At 41.7% G+C, this 17,383-nt stretch overlaps 1 protein-coding gene across 1 annotated transcript in view; it reads left to right on the forward strand.

Annotated features, from left to right (window-relative positions):
* Positions 1-776: 776 nt before the first annotated feature.
* Positions 777-17,383, forward strand: part of PIEZO2 (piezo type mechanosensitive ion channel component 2) — a gene marked incomplete at both ends in the record, with an annotated part of 288,576 nt that continues 271,969 nt past the window's right edge. The window contains one exon of the mRNA XM_082284749.1: positions 777-840. Coding sequence (XP_082140875.1) covers positions 777-840 — 64 coding nt within the window. The remainder of the gene's footprint in view (positions 841-17,383) is intronic.

The following is a 17,383-nucleotide window of genomic DNA, read 5'->3' on the forward strand; positions in this document are numbered from 1 at the left end:
ACCCTTTAAACCCACAGCACTTTCTAACCAGGATCGTATTTTAAAGGGTAAAAAGCTTTCCAGAAAAGTCAAAGACATTCTAGCCACCGGAGAACTATTTTTTTTTTTTTTTTTCAAGGCAACAATGTTCTTGTGGACCTAAATGGGCTGCTGAAAAGGGAGGGGGGCGGGAAGTGAACAGATTAGAGAAAACCGCTCCCCAATCAAGAAAAAAACCCGTGAACAACAACCAAAAAAATTAAAAAAAAAAAATGTTAACTTCCCCCTCAAAACCAACACGAAAGGAGGCGTTAGGGAAAACCGGGGAAGTTTTCAGTGCAGAACGGGACCCAGCGCGGCAGCAGGACGGTCCCCGCGGAGGGGGCGCAGGCCGGGGCGGGGGCAGAGGAGGCGCGGACCGGCCCGGCCCCGGCGGCGCGGGGCGGGGCGCGGGGCAATTCCCTCTCGGGGCGGTCCGTGGGTGCCGCCGGCTGGGCCCGCGCCGTCGGGGCGGCCGCTCCGTGCTGCCGGGCGAGCGGGGGAGGGCCGTGGGGGGAGCCCCGAGGGGGCGGGCGTGTGCGTGCCCCGGGCCGGGGGTGCGGCGCGGCGCTGCTTGCATGGGCTGCCGCCGGGATGCGGCGGGAGGCGTGAGGCGGCGCGGCTGAGGCGAGGCGAGGAGGGGACGGGCGATGCTCCGCCACCGCGGCGGCTCCGCTCACGGGCGGCCCTAGGAGCGGCGGTGGCGCGCAGAGAGGGACGGCTCTCCGGCCGGCTGGCCGCGACCCCCGCCCGCCGCGATGGCCAGCGAGGTGGTGTGCGGGCTCACCTTCCGGCTGCTCCTGCCCGTGTGCCTGACTGCCGGTACGTCCCTCCCTCCCTCTCTGGGTCCCCGGGCGGGTGCGCGTCCCGGGGCCGTGGGACCGCCGTCGCTGCCCGCCGGGGCCGGCGGCTTGCGGGATGCTGCGCTCTCCTTCCTCGTGGCATCTCCCCCGTTCCGCTCTTTCTCCAAGAAACTTTAAACTTCGTAACTCGCCCCTAGTTTCTTACATGTTAGTTGTTGTTATTAATTTTTGTCGCCCGGGGTGTGGGGCTCGCACGTGTGGCGGGGCTCTGCTCGCTGCCGCGGCACGGGCGTGCGGGGCTCCGCGGCTCTTCGCTCGGAACAGCTACCGCTGGTTCCCGAGTCCCGCGTCGTCCCGCATCCTCGGGCAAGGCGTGGAAGAGAGGAGGATTCAGGGCTTGCCCTCCAGGCAGGCTGGATTAGCCTCCGTGTTAGGGTTTCGGGGGTACTTTGTAAAGGGAAGAATGGACGTCTTTTAGAAGGATCAGTTCTCAAATTTACGGAGGTGTTCAGGAGGGCGATTTTCCTTACTTTTGAGAGAGAGAAATTTAAGTTTATTAAATCGCGTTACTTAGCAGGCGGCCGTCCAAGAAACGAATTATTTTTGGATGGAGAACTGCGGTGTCCAGTCATGGGTGAATATGTTAATATTAATCCGTCCCTCCGCACAAATTGAAAAAACTCTGAATACGTCCCGATTGCCCGTTAGATCGCAGGACGACGGGGTGGCCTCGAAAGCCGCGGTTGCGGAGGGCGGCTCGCCCGGGGCTGGTGCCCTCCGGAGCGGTGGGGAGGGCTGCGGAGCGGGAGCCGGGAAAGGGGGGCCGGGAATGGCACGGCGCGGAGAGAAACCCGTCGATGGTCAGCCCCGCGTCGCGCATCCTCCGCGGGCGGCGGAGCGGTGCCTGCCGTACCTTGCGCGGCGGCCGCGGGGCTCCCGGGCTGGTCCCGGGCCGCCGCCAGCCGCTTCCCGGCCGCGCGGAGCGGGCGCCGAACGCCGGGGCTGCCGGGGCCGGCTCCCACTGTCCATGCGGCTTCGCCGTTCTTCCACGACTGGGCTCCCCAGCGGCCCTCGAAACACGCATCCTTCCCGGGGTTTTGCCCTTGATTAACTCTGTGGTGGCCCGGCCAGCGCCTCTCTATTTCAGCATCTTTCCCTCCACCCTGCCCGAGAGCTGCCCGACACTCTGGTTCCAGGTGTCCTCCGCTGCCTCCGACTTCTCCTCCGGGAAGGAGGACGCACATCCCATCCTCAGCCTCGCCGGAGCCATGCGGGACCCAGGGCGCTCCCTGGTGCCTCGCGGTGTGCAGCCCTCCTGCTTTCGCGGCCTGGGAGTGAAAATGCACTTTCCCCCCGTCGCTTTGCCTGAGGCTGTATGGTGGGTGCTCTTATCGCGGTTGTATGAGGGGTGAGATGGAGGCAGCCTTTCAGACCATTACCAGCACCTGCACCCTCTTTCTGCTCCTTCCAGAGCCCACGGCCTCCCTGAGGTGCCCAGCCCTGAGCTTGGGTGGCCACCACTGGTGCTGGGAAGGCTACAGCTCCACAGATCCATGGCGGCAGATGAGGGGCTTTAAGGCTGTGCAACCAGCTGTCTGGTGCTGGTGTGCAGGAACACCGTTGTGTGGAGGAGCTGGGTGGTAATGCGTGGGGCAGGTGCTGGGAGCCCTCAAAACCAAGGTGTGGGGGTGTCAGGCAGGTCTTTCAATGCCAGGGGTAGGCATAGGGCTAACCCCCGGTTTGGAATCAGTTGGGCCCCCTATTTTCTTTAAATTTATGAAACATTATTGAAGTATGGATGAGGATGAATTTGCTGGAAAGATGTGGGGAGAAGAAAAGATTCTAGAAAAGAAATGGTGTTTAGGTGAAATTTTTTAGTATTACTCTAATAATATAATATCTTGCTGTGGTATTAAAATAGGTGGGGTATTGTTCTGTCAGATGGTCAATCTGGCTCTTGCCAGACTCTTTCTGTATCAAAACAAGTTCAGATAAAATGGTTTTGCTGTCCATATTCCCGATAGTTAGTAATGCAGAAGTACTTTCGCATTGCAGTAATACCTCCACAGATGAGAACTGATGTTGTCATGAATTGCTTATGCTCATAAATCTTACTCATCTGAGGATTAATCGAAATATAAAACCTGAAAGAGGCACTTCCCGTCTTGAGTATGAAAAAGAAATCCCACTGCGGAACTTTTGGGTTTGGACCTCACAATCTTGTTCAGTTGGATTTGAGAGAGGAATTGGTAGATGGACAAACAGCTTTTCTCTTGCCTTAGTTTACTGTGTCTGCAGGTGTTAGTTTTTCCCCTTTACAAGCTCTTAGCAGAGCCCTCACTAGGGTGAAGCATAGTTCAGCCTGCTTCACTCTTGCACTTACCTTGCATCTGCACCTGAGTTATTCCTGAGCCAGTGCTCTCTTCCTTTCCAAAGCATCAAGGAAGTGTTTCATGGGCTTCTGGAAAAGGCTTTTTAGAGTGATGGTTTTTTGTATGGCTTACAGTGAGGTTACATCTGCAGCTGAAAAGCTGCCACAAGGACTCCCTGCAAGACTGGTGCTTTTGTGTCTCCCGCCCCTGTCTGGGCAGGGAATGTGTCTGGCACTGCCAAAAGGGTGGAAATACAGTGGTTCTTTTGGTTCAGAATCCATCGTGCGTGATTTTAAAATGCTCAACTACTACAGTTTCTTATCATGGTAGAATTTGCTTTTCTGTTTCTAAGACTAGAAAGTAACGAGGTTGGAGAGCTCTGACTGGGTGTGTGGAGGGCAATGGCAGCTGTGGCAAACTCATTAAAAATAACACATCTGCTAAGCTGAAAACTGATTCTTTAAATACTGTTAAAATGGTTAATGCTTTTAGTTCTTAATACCTTAAATACCTTAAGTTTACATCCTTCTAAAAGCAATACTAATGCTAGTTTGCATTTATGAAGAAATGTCAGTTTGCTGGAATGAAATACTTTCCAAACACTGATGAGTGCCATGTAACTGAGAAAACACAATTCCTTGTAAGAATTTTTAGGATTGGATCTCTATCAGTGAAGAGTTTGATCTTGTGCAGGTAAGCCTAGATGGATCCATTTAAAGCTCAAGAATGGTGTGTCTCGAGTGTCTGATGAAGACAGGAAATTTAATGTACACAAAATGAAAGGCTTTGGAGATTGAAAAGCTGATTGTAGGCTTATGACTTCAAGGTTGATCCTGTCATGTTATTTTCATGATAAAAATCTCATGTTCAGCCCAATGTGATCCTAGAGTTTAAACAGTAACTTACAGTAATGTGAAACTTATTGCAAATAAAGTACTGTGTTCTGTAATAAAACGGAGAGAGTTGGGTACTTTATTGGATTTTTTTTTTAGTGTGATTACTGTGATGTGATATTTTTCTGTGCTGTAGTACTACAATGCCAAAAAAACAAATAACAAAATAGAGGAGAGGGAGCTTTTGGCACTGGTGGTGGAAAGTGGGCTTTTTGTGTTTTGTCTTTTAAAGCTTGAGCCTTGGTGTGAACCTTTTTTGTTACTCATATGTACTTGAAACATGCAAGAAGTGATTTGTTGAAGTAAGGCATCACAGCAATCTTTTGGTAATTGCTTTCTTTGGTTTATAGGGACTTGAACCACAAAGTTGGCTTACTTGATAACAGTTTTTAATTACCCTGCTTCCAATTGTTTTACTTCACACACAATTCATTAGTTTTCTCTTAAGCAAAATATGGTTATTTTTAAATGGGGTCCTGGGGAAAAGAATGCTTGGGACATATTTCTTGAGAATGACTTTGTCTGGGTTTTGACTGATGCTGTTGGAAAGTGTGTTATCAGCAAATGGGCTTCAGTGAGGTAGTTGCCTGGCCCAAGTGCTTCCCAGAAGTTACACTTGCTTTCTGAACTTTTGAATTTTTACCCAGATGAACTAAGAGTTGTAGAAGCTTCTAGAAAGTTTGGGGTTTTCTGAGGGGTTGAGTGCAGGTATCAGTGTTTTGTAAGCAATGGCAGGTAAAGAAAATACATTAGAATTTTTTTGGTGACAGAGTTCAGATATTATTTGGAAATTTTCGCTAGTTTTCTTTGAGCTGAATACTTAAACTCCTGGTAAATAGCAGGAATTAATTTTCTTCATTTTATTTCTTTTATTTCTCCTTTTAGCAACCATTACTCATGAGAATTATATTGAATGAATCAGAATTAGCAATATGGATATAAACAATATGTTACAGAGAATATTCCTTAAATCATGACAGTATTTTCAAAAATACATATATTGACTTGCTGGAAGTGCCTCAGTGGGAGTGAGGTCCATGTTCTGCCTTGGAAGGAAAAGGTAGATTCCAGGATGCTTGGGTGATCTTTTATCCCCAAATTAACAAATATTAATGAAAATTTTGAAGGGGAAATACCTGAATTACTACATTACCAGGTACTAAAATGCTTCTTAAATTACGTGTTTGAAGTGTATTTCGGAATCCAATACCTCCCTCTGTGTTTTACTGCTTTGAATTGTTGCTATTCACATTTCCTATAGAGAGAATAAATTGGATAACTGTAATATTAAGGCAAGCCTGTGGAGGCAGCAAACAATGCTGTGCTTGAATTATTATTTGTTTTGTGCTTTTCATTAATTTCACTGGAGGTGGCTGTTCAAGAAATGATCATGGAATACAACTCTTTGTTGCAGTTTTCAGGTGACTGAATGATTTTTATGTGCCAGTCTCTGCAGGTGATGTCACAGCAAGTTGTGATGCAGGACTGTTCAGAGTAGAGGGCAGTTTGTGTAGTGGCATTGCATGTGACAATGTATTCATACATATCAAAAATCTTCAACATATTTTTGAAGTTGGAATAAACTTCCTGTAGATGGGGAGAGTCATGCTTACTATGCTCTAAAATTGGTCAGTTACTAAAAAGAAGACAAGGATCAGGCTGGTGGGGTTTTTTTGTCATTATGGTGACATTGGGGAATATTTATGATGATGTACTGAGAGAATGATAGGGAACAGCATGACAAAGATTCACATAGACTTCCTATTACATTTTAAAACTCTGGTGTTGTCCCAGAACACTCATAAAAGCATTAGTCACAGCAACAAAAAGTCTAGGAACCCTTAGTGGGTAGTATGCTGAAAAAGCAATTAACTTAGATGTCAGTTTGCACAAGAGAGCCTAAACCAGCTAAAATGGAAGCTTTGTTTCCCCTCTTCAAATGATTTAAACTAATTAATCTGGCTTCCTTGATTACAGGAAGTTTTGCCTTGTTCAGTGGGAGCAGGTGAAAGGTGTCAAGCGGGAGTGATACATACAGCCTTGCAGGAGCAACATTTTCCAGGCTTGTAGGCACAGGGTTAGATGTTCTTGTGCACAAAAAGCAAACGTCGTTGCAGTCTCTGTGGCTTCCACCTAGGGTCAATTAAGACCCAGAGGAGAGAGTTTTTAGGAGAGTGGGGAGGCAGCAGTCTCACTGCAAGTACAGTGCTCCCTCTCTCTTGTGTAGCAGCCATCTCAGGTTGACTACCTCTACTTTCTCTATTGCTCAGGCTGGAAAGCTATTTAAACATGAATCCCACAAAAATAGGAATAAAACTTCTCTCCATAAGTTCTTACCTTCTCTACTTATTTATCCTAACCATTCTGTTAAGTGGTTTGAATCTACTTAATTTTTAAGATGAGCTAAAACCAGAACCTAGAAGTTTGCCAGGCTTAGGGCTTGCCTGGTGGGTAATTTCCACAGATAGTATTGAACGTGGGAATGGAAATCAGTGGGAGACAGCTGACTGGAGAGAGTTACTTGGAGGAAGTGGACAGTTTGCCTGGTGACTGCCAGAATTGGAAAGCATTTGAATTCTTTATTTGTTGTGCTGGAGCTCATGAAAATCATGTCATGCATGAAATTCCTTGTCTTCTAAATTGCAGGTACAACACTGAGCCTTTTTCTTCTTTTTTTTTTTTCTTTAATGAGGGCAGTCAAATCAAAACATGAAATGACAGACCTGTATGTATGTGGTGGTAACTCCATTTTTGGTGGATATTTCTGATGGGGATAAGGGAAGAGAATGGTACTGTTATTGCACCTGTTTGTGTGTAGCCAGGGTCCTCTTTCATTTCAGGTATTTGCTAAAAATCCAAAAATGCAGGAAACAACTACTAATAAACAACAGGCAGGGGGACTGAGTTCAACAGTTTTAAACAATTAAGCACTAAAATTACCAACATGTTTGTTGGAGTAGCAGAGTTGCAAATGCTGGCAAAAGCTGAACCACTTCAGAGTGGCTGGTGCTGCTAAAAGAACCCTTGGAAAGAAGTATCCTCTAAAGGATTGTTATCTGAAAGGGACACCAAGGTATATGCTCCCTCAGAGCAGTAAAATCTTTTCTACAGATATGTAAAGCTGCTGAGTGTTCACACTCCACATTTTCTTCTCTACATGTCTTTCCTCTTTGAAATTATAGCTACTGTGAAGCTGTAGTGTCTTTTTTCAAGGATAATGTTTCACTTGAAGAACATCAGTAACAACTTCCACGTGTTAGACTGCAGCACTCTGAGAAACAGACTTTTTGCTTTCCGTTGTGAAGAATGAAGTTAGCAAGTTCTAATTAGTGAAAAAGTCTGTGCAGTCAGTAGATTGTACTAGCCTTTCTAATATCTTTAGGCAGTTATAAAGATACTGTAAATATAATTTGCTAGTAAGAGGCTGTATAATTTTTTTCCCTGTGCTGCAGCAGATTGATCAATATTTGTAATGAAATCAATCCAGTTTTGTTTTCTAGGGTAAAAGTTTTCTGTAGTATTATCACAGGTCTTCATTCTGTCATCTTGACAGGTGTCTGAAACTAAGCAGGTCAGAAGCTGGTAGTGTGTGGATAAGAAGTTTCTAGAGAAAAGTGCAGCTTTTGCTGCCAGGAATGTGAGTGAGGGAGCCTTCTCATTCTTCTCCTGAGAGAAACTGGTGTACTGGGAGGTTTTTTGTCAGATAAATCAACTGTTTTCATGTCTTTGTTAGAAGTATATCCTTTGATGCATTATGTTCAGGATGTGGTTGTATTAATGCACTTCTCTTTTCCTGAGGGTCTTACCTGTGCATTTCCTATCTTAAGTAGGCAGTTGTAAAACCTGAATGTCACATTGAGGTTGCTATTCTGTATTTTAATTTCTTTTATGTCATTAATTCCAAGCTTCAGTGTTAGCTTTGATAATATCCTGTGGCAATGGGTTCAGTGGGTAAGCTCCACCATGAATAAAAAGGAGTACTTTTTAATTCATTTTGAGTTTGTTGCCTTAGTAAATAATCCTTTGGATGGGAAAAAGTATGTATAATCACTTAAATCAACAACAGTGTAGTGTTCTATTTACTCTAACACTTTAGAATAACATTTGCAAGCATAAAATCAACCATTAAGATTAACTGTAGAAATTAACAGCTCTGCGTTTCCTATCAGTTGTTCCTGAAGAGAAAGGGATGAGGATTATGTAAATCTGCCTTTCCCATAAATAAAGAGTTTTAGGACATGATACTTCTACAGTTTGAATAGACAGCGCAGTGTAGCTCTTCTCTGAACTCATTCAAGTAGTCTTTAGTTTGGAAGGTATTTTATAGAGGAAGTGAAACTTAAAGCGACTCTGTGTGTGTGTCAGTGATACACTAATCACCCCCTTTTGGGCAAAATGTTATAAAGCCTGGGCCTTCAGACATTGCATACTCTGTCTACTGTTTCCAAGCCACTAATTAGTTAATAAAGCTTGACAGAACCGTAACTTAAAACTGAAGTACCAAGTGGTATTCAAGTGGGGATCCGTTCTGTCCCTTGATCAGAAGTTGCATAGGAGGCTGGAAATCTTTCCTGAACCGTTAAGTGGGTGTGTTCTGGACTCGGGTTGTGCTGAAGCATGCCAAACACTATGTGGTTAAAGAGATGCCAAACAAGTGCTGTCTTTTTCCTAGCTTTACTAATGCCACTCAATAAACTGTTATGTTGATTTTTAAAATTTTTTTGTTTGTTTGTTAAAAGATGTGCTATTGGGAAATTAGCTCCTAGGTAAGTTGAGGAACACTGAACTTCTTTTGCTAGCAGTCATGTATTCCAGGTTGCAGGTATATGTTCAGCCTTTAACTTTAGTCTAGCTTTTTTAAAATGCAGACTAAAGTTGCAGAGGGTCAGCAAGGAATGATCAGTGAAACATAACATCCCTGCTTTTGTAGTTTGGTAGTAGGCCTTCCTCCAAACTGATAAATCTCCAGTTGTAAAAGATAATGCTGATTATAGCATTACATATCTCTGATAATGATTTGCTTGTCCAGGAAATCTAGCAAACAAATACAGTTGACAGTTACTCTGAATTTCATTTTATTGCATGCTCATATATTGGGAAATGTCTGGAACATGTGAAATGTTTGCATAGTGGCTACATCTGTTTGTGTTGTGCTTTTCTTCCTTGGTTATATTTGTGGCTTTTTACAACATCTTTCAGAATTTCAGTTTCCTGGTCACTGAGAATAAATTAATTCATAAGCCAAAGGAAAGTGAAGGAAATTTGTCTCCACAAATCCTGATGTATGTAGAAAACCTTTATGATCATAAATAAATATTAGATCATTTTGTCATCTGTGACAATATTGTATAAAGTAGTATTCAAAAATGTGTTTCAATCCATTGCTCCTTCACTCCATGCTTAGAATTTTAAAGACCTGCCCTATTACATTCCTTAATAACATTGTGGTTTTTTGACACAGTTACACAGCTAAATTCACTTCTACAAAACAACAAGTTAAAAGAAATGACATGTTTTTACCCTTCAAAACTTTGTCAGAGACCAGACTTTCTGTTACCACGTATTTTTGCAGGGCACTTTCAGCTGCAAGCATAGAATTATAATTATTTTCTTTGGTTTTGCAAGAGTCATTCACCATCAACATCTTCTTTGATGGCAATATATTTCTGTATAGAAAGTTGTAGAGAAAGATTTGTGCCTTTTTTAAATGCTAAGTAATAAAATTGTTTTCTTCAGGTTGTAATGCTGTCGCTCAAAGAAATTCTGTTGTGATGTGTACTATCAGCTAGAGAAGCTGCATAGTCATTTTGATTCTTCTCCTTCCTCTTCCTCCTTCTTTGTTCTGTAGACATTTAATGTGTCAAATAACTGTGTAATTTGGAGAACAAAGATCTGTGAGGTATGACCCAAATCTCGTTTGTTAGCTAAATGTGGGGCATATATATTTGCAGTATTGTGCTATGTAAATAAAAAACCACCACTTCCATAGCTTATTTTCTCAAAATTGAAAGAAAATCAATAACCAACTTTTAAAAATTTTTCTTTAGATAAAGTGCCTTTGCTATGTTCTAAAAAACAAATTTTCTGGTAAAGATAATCAAGTTTAGGACTTTCTTCCATCATTTCAGAGTATAATTGGGCAACAACCTCCTCCCCCCCCGCCCCCCCAACAACCCAGTATGGTACTGTGTCTATTTGTGAAAATATGTTTCAACTGGAATCTCTATAGTTCATGATTTTCACTGTGCTTCTTCTTATAAACCTATATATAGATTTTGTTGTCACATTTTCTCTAACCTTGTAGTGTTTAACTTGTTAGCCATTTGTTTTTCTTGAACTGAGCGAATGAACTCAATAATGATGCTGTTGGTGTACATAAACATGGCTTGTTTCTTGAAGCTTTTTGTTGCCATTTGCATGTAAAGCATCACAGTTGCTTGAAGATCTTGACAAATATTTTTTTTGTTAATTGGCTGAAAGCATAAGTAAACATACTCATTTTATGCATGTTTAAAAAAAGATCCCTGCAGTTTATTGTACCGCAGTGATTTTAGGCATAAATTGCCTAGAGATACAATAATTTTATGTGAAATAAGCCACTGTCAGCATTTGGCAGCCTCAATAAGCCTCTCCAGATGCCTATGTTTTTATCACAGCATGTAGACAGACTGAGGGGTACAAGAAAATCCCACTGTGCTTTTTAGAGGGTGGAATCAGAATTGACCTAATAATTGAAGTTCACCCCTCCTTTTAGAGAAGTCCACGTTAAAACAGAGAAAATACACAAATCTTGTTTCCTACAACTTGGCTGCTTACTATTGCTTGGCAATAGGAAGGAAATGGCAGAAGGTCCCAAGTGGTCATTAGTGTGCCCCAGAGGATGAAGCAGTTGGAGTTGCTAGAATTGCAGAAGAAGGATATCGGGTTATTTCCTGCTTGTATTTACTGTATTTGGGGGAGTTCCGTTGGTTTCTTCCCTCTGTGGAGTTGGCTGTTTCCTGTTGCTCTTGGAATGGAATAGCAGTAAGATTGTTCCAATGCCACACAATATTGCAAACTGGAAGGAATGAGGAGGTCTCATTACCAGAGTATCCTGCCTGCATAATTAACGCACGTTAGTTGTCATTGAAATACACGGAAATGAGAATATAGCAGTTGTTTAAAAAAAACCCAACAAAAAGAATGAGATAGCCAAGTCACTGGAGTGAGCCTCTGTTTTGAGGAGGAAGAATCATGTTTTCCTGTGGGGTGAGTAATTCCATAGTTATTCAGTTTGGGCTTCTCATGCACTCTTTTGAAGCAGTTGAGGTTGGCCACACCCCTGCAAGGTTTCTGGGGTGATTGCAGGAGCGGCATTGGTCAGTCTTTCTCTTTCCCTTCTCACAGCATCCCAGGCTGGGAGGCACCTCAGGAGATCATTTCTCCAATCTCCTGTGCAATGCAACACTGAATTTAACTGTGATTGCTCAGGGCTTTTTCCTGTTGAGTGTTGAAAATCTCTGAGAATGGAGGTCTGTGACCTCTTCCAGTGCTTAGTTAATCTCGTAATCATTGGGATTTCATTTCATTTATTTCCCTTCTTCTCTTACATCCCCCCGACTTCAGTTTGTAGCCTTTGTATCTCTGTAGGCATCTCTGTAAAGAGCCTGGCACTGTCTTTTCTGTAACCTCCCCTTAGGTCAGGGGGCTGCTGTGAAGTGACCCCAAAGCTGCCTTGTCTTGGAGCTGAATGAGCCCTGGTCCCTCAGCCTCCACTGTCTTTGGGACCCTCCCCTGGATTTTTTGAAGTTTATCAACATATTTCTTGTCCTGAGAGGGACCAGAATTGCATGTGGTTTAATGATGGCTGAAAAAAGGGAGTAATCCCTTCCATTGGCTATGCTGCTCTTGATACAGCCCAGGGGCTTAGGCTGAACGTCCCAAGGGACATTGGATTGGGAACTTTTTCACCTTGTTGGAGTGTGACAAACAGAAAGTAGACATTTACTATTTTTATTGTTCCTTAAAAAAAACAAACAAAAAGCCACCCCAAAAAACCCAACCCTGAACTTTCAAACTGTGATCAAAGGCTTGCAAGTAAAAATAAATTAATGTTTGGATATTATATCTGAACAGTCAGCACTGCTACCCAGGCAGAACTTGTTGGAATTTTTCTTCCTCATTTTTCATTTAAGGACATAAGCATTAAGTCTTTGCAGGAAATCCTAAACTCTCTCTCATCACATGAAAGTCGATGTCTCAGTATGTTCTTCAAGATGTTCTAGTTGTGGCTTTTGAGTTTTGGTTCTAAACCGTGTAGCAGCAGGTCTTGGAAGTCCTGCTGTGAGGAGTTGTTTCTTCAGTCTTTGTGTAAACTCACTTGTACCTCAGATCTCATGAGAGTGCAGATTTACATTCTTAGTTTTAAAATAAATGAATTAATCGCAGCCTGTATCTGTAGGGCATGTTTGATTTGCTGTGTTTTAACATATACAAAATGCACCCAAAGGCTCAGAAGGGTTGAATTTGGGTTTCTCATCTGAAAGTGCTGATTATTAATGAATGTTATTCCGTAACATTGGCACCGTCATCAGTCACTGACTTGCAGTGAATGGAATGATGAATTAATACAAGACCTACAACATTTATTCCCAACTTCAAGAACTGTCCAAAGCTGGCAGTTCTAAGGGGCTAACTAGCCAGTAAATTATTGGCATTATTTTCCCAGCAATCATGTTCACATTCTTGAATATTTTTAATTAGTCAGTATTTCTTGTTATTCTGCATATCTTTGACAGCTAATTTGTTTTAAAACCACAGGAAAAAATCAGCTCTGCATGTTTCTGTATTGCATTCTTTTCTCCTACACAACCTCCATCTTGTCTAGAACTGACAAATTACTTTTAGCAGTAGTTATTTTACTGTTGGGTTGCAGTTTTGAAACAAGTATTTGAAAAACTGGCTTGTGTTTTGGCCATATGAAACACTTTGTGCTGATCATTCAAAGAATCTGTTGTGCTGGGTTCTATAAATCCAGCAGAAGGAATTGTTTCCAATTTTTTTTCCCTGAAAATGGCAAGATTTATTATTTATTTCTTTGACTGTAATGTTCAGTTAACTGTGCTGCCTTTAGAAGGTCAGCTCACTGTGTATTGGAAATTCCCTTCCCTAGCCTCTTTTATTCTACAAGCATGGGAGGAGTTACAGTTTAGCCATGTGAAAAGTTGAACTGTTTGTGGCACGTAGCATTTGGTAAAAGGCAAGTTATTGATACCAAAAGTTGTATGCAACCACTGTTTCCTTCTCTTGTTGGGCACACCTCTTTATGCTGTTGTAATGGTGGGAAATAAGCTCATGTCTTCCTGTAGCTTTTTCCTACAGTCTTCTTTCACATTTACATTTTTCACTGTCTGTATCCGTTGCTCTTTCCTTTCTTTGAAAGATTAACACCACCCCCATGCAGTACTGCAAATAAAATATGTACTATGTCTTCTGTTGCTCAAACTGGTGTTTTATTGTGAGCTCATCTTCTTTTCTAAATATGAGACATTTAAAAAGTAAATTTATATCTGCAGGGAAATATCAAGATAGTGTGCATTTAAAAAATGATTTAGAAATACTGGTAATTTTAGCTTTAGAGCTTCATCAAGATTGTATAACCAAAATGTTCACATATTTCTGATATTCTAGCAAGGAGTAGGTGTACCTCTCCTAGTAGAAAGGTGTACCTTTCCTAGGGAAAAGAAAAAGAACTATGGAAGATGGGCCTGACTCTCAGAATTGTGAGGCTCCATGTAATTTACTGAATCATGCTTGCTTGGAGATGCCCATCCTTTTTGCAAGTTGGACCCAGCAAGTTTCCTGTTTGCATCCCATGTCTGTGCATAAGGAGTGAATCAAATGTTCCAAAGTTGGGGAGGATGCACATGCTACAGAATAGCATTTTATAAATTCATATTACTATTAAAAGTAGCAAGGTAAGTCGAGGTAAACATACACTATTTTCTTTTTTCCTTGAGGTAGTAAATATTAAATGTGCTCAGGTAATAAATGTATTAGTAATATTTTTTTACAAGAATTGATACAGTTATATTTTGTGACATTTTGATGATAGCTAGGATTTGTTGTTTAATTAATTTTAAAATCTCACGTTTCAGGTCAGCTGATTCTTTCATGCATGATGCAAATATATATTTAAAAAAAATAATTTTTTTAAACACCATAATGATTCCCAAGGCAATTGTCCAAGAACAAGTGCTGCCAGTGCCAGAAGGTTATTTGGAAAGGCCAGTGTCTGAATTCCATGAATTAGATAACATTTAACACACCATCTCCACAAAGTTGAGTAAATCAGAGGAAGATGTAACACCAAATTAGAAAGAAACCGCCGTTGTAACTTCAGAAAATTAATAATCAGCTTGTTATACCCTTTGTTACTGAGGTATGCTTGTATCTAATTAGATTGTTCCTTACACTTAAAATAAAAAATAATCTGAAATTCAACCTCAAAGTCAGCAGAAGCCATCTGGTTAGTGTAAGACCACAAATGATGTCAATAAATTAATGATGTCATGGGTGTGCACAAACAGTGGAGAAAGAGACATTAAGAAAGCTTGGGCACAAGAGAAGGAGAGTGTCTTTCTTGAAGTGGTTAATCAAAACTGTAGGTGAAGATACTACCGGTGTTGTTCACAGAGCTGTTGTTAGCACATGAAAGTTACTTGTTTCATGCTGGTTTTTAGCCAAATCCTGGCAGGAAACATTGCCTTTCAAAGGCTACTGCCACAAGTAACATAATTGTCTTTCCCTATGAACATGGTAAAAAAGATTCCTTAGACTGTCAGAGCAGCCTTTGCTGCTAGTGGTTTTTGCTGCTTCTCTTTTCTTAATTGCTGCTGTCTGAAAACCAGATTCAGGTCCCTCATGGATGTTGAGTGTCTGGAAAAAACCACAAACAAATTGCCTCCATCATTCAATATCCTCCTTTGCACTTTTCTTGGAAAAGAGAAACTATGCAAAGATTGCGTTTTTCATGGCAGTTCACTGCGGGTTTATATTATAGTATAATTAAGCTCATTATATATTTGGATTTCTTCTAAGAGGTCATCACTAATAAGGTAGGGGCAATATAGAGTAGAATGGAACATAACAGAATAAAATAATTTAGGTTGGAATAGACCTTTATAAATCCAGCTGCTGACCTGGCACTGCCGCCACTAAACCGTGTCCTTGAGCACCACACCTACATGTCTTTACAATACCCCCAGGGATGGTAACTTTACCACCGGATCACCCTTTCACTGAAGAGTTTTTTCCCAATATTCAATCTAAAGCTCCCCTTGTGAGACTTGAGACCATTTCCTGTTGTCCTGTCACTTGTTACCTGGGAAAAGAGACTGACACCCATTTTGCTACAACCTCCTTTCAGGCAGGTGGAGAGAGTGGTAAGGTCTCCTCGGTGTTCTTTTCTCCAGGCCTAACAACCCCAGCTCCCTCAGCTGCAACTTGTAGCTCCAGACCCTTCCCCTGCCCTGTTGCCCTTCTCTGGACACGCTCCAGCACTTCAGTGTCTTGTAGCCCAAAACTGAGCACAGGATTCAAGGTGTGACCTCACCAGTGCCGAGTACAGGGGGACAATCACTGGCCGCACTGTTTCTGACACAGACGACCTTGTAGTATTTGAATCTTTGTAGCATGCATTGATTTCTTGTGAGTTTTGAGTGGTCAGCATCCCACAGTAATCGTCTGTCTTCTTATTTTGGAAATAATGTTAGTCAAATATAGAATGGGTAGTGCTACCTGAAATATCTTAAAATTTAAAAATAATTATAGCAAAGATGCGATATGACCGGTTTCTCTGAGTCAGAATTACTGAAAGTGGTAATATTAAACAGTTATATTCTAATAATTGGAATGATGATCCTGTAAGAGAAATCAGGCCTTTGCCACTATTTAACAGGCATGGTAAGAAGTCAAGACTTAGCCCCAGATATATTTCTTAGATATATTATGGGGTTCTGGTAACTTGAAAGCAGTCATTCTCAGTGCACTGACAGATCTGAAATTGGGGTCATGACTGAAAGAAAAATCGTCTGAAAAAACTTAACTGTATGAATTAGGTGTGATTATGAAACATGGTATAATGGTAAAAATTTGATTTCATTAGGTACCTGTGTAAGACACATGGATAAGACTGAGCACTATGATATGCATCTAAGTTTTTGCTGGCTTCCTAGGGAGTAGAAATGGAAGCACTTAGCATTCATAGGGTGTCTGTCAAAGGATGTGCTAGAAAATCCAAAGTACCTATGGAAGAGCTAGGTGGCTACAATGAGATGCAACAGGCTAGTAAAAATCATTCAGAGAATAAAAATGTTCGCTTAGTGAGATAAATTTACCATGGTCAAATCCAGAAAGCTGTGCAAATGGTTCAGAATATGACCAGCACTGTTGAAAACATCTGCTAGGTTGTGGGTCAGAGTAGCTGAAAATAACTAAATGGCATCTTTCACCAATGTTCAGTGTCATCAGGTGTAGTATCTGCCCAGTCTTCTAATGTTTGCTAAAAACAGAGATATGTGTTTCTTTCTGAAGATTTCTCTTTTAGCAGCTTGTGAATGACTTTGTCTGTTAAAAGATTTCAGAAAGGTCTTTGGTTTCTTTGTTTGTTTGTTGGTTGGTTTAAATAGTGCCTGTGCAGACATCACCGGTCAAACTGCCTAGTTTACTGGCTGGGATGATGGTTGTACTGTTTCTATTATAAAGTACAAAATTTTGCAGAGGGAAGTCCAGTTTTATCTTCTGTGCAGTAGTAATGGATTATCCTGCTGATTATGTTGTCTTCATGGCACTACTGATTTCCTTAATGTGTAGTGAAATAAATCAGCTGTCAAAAATGTGATAGTGTAGATGTATCTAGTTCTACTACATGAAGTGATCTGATTTCCTTCTGTGGCAAATGCTATAAATCCATAGCAGAGGTATAAGTTAATGATTCCTCCAGTACTAGAATTGGTAGGTGGAGGAGTTTTACCCTGCATTATCTTTACAGGTGAAAAAGTATGAAAATCCTGTCCCTGGAACAAGACTGAGAGAGAAGAATATTTAAAATTCAGGCATAGTGGTGAGAATAGATTTATTTTTTATATAACTAAGAGGGCATGTGAACACACGAAGGAGGCATTTGAAAGTATATATAAAGTAGCTGGTGGGTGAATTTAAACTCTTTTAGCAAGAGATAAACAGATTTCCCTAGCCCACAGTAAATTACTGCCCACAATTTCCAGCAAAAAAGACTGTAGTGGGTTGATGCTGGCTG

This window comes from Coloeus monedula (genome assembly GCF_965178545.1).
Source record: "Coloeus monedula genome assembly, chromosome: 1".
NCBI classification, from domain to species: Eukaryota; Metazoa; Chordata; class Aves; order Passeriformes; family Corvidae; genus Coloeus; species Coloeus monedula.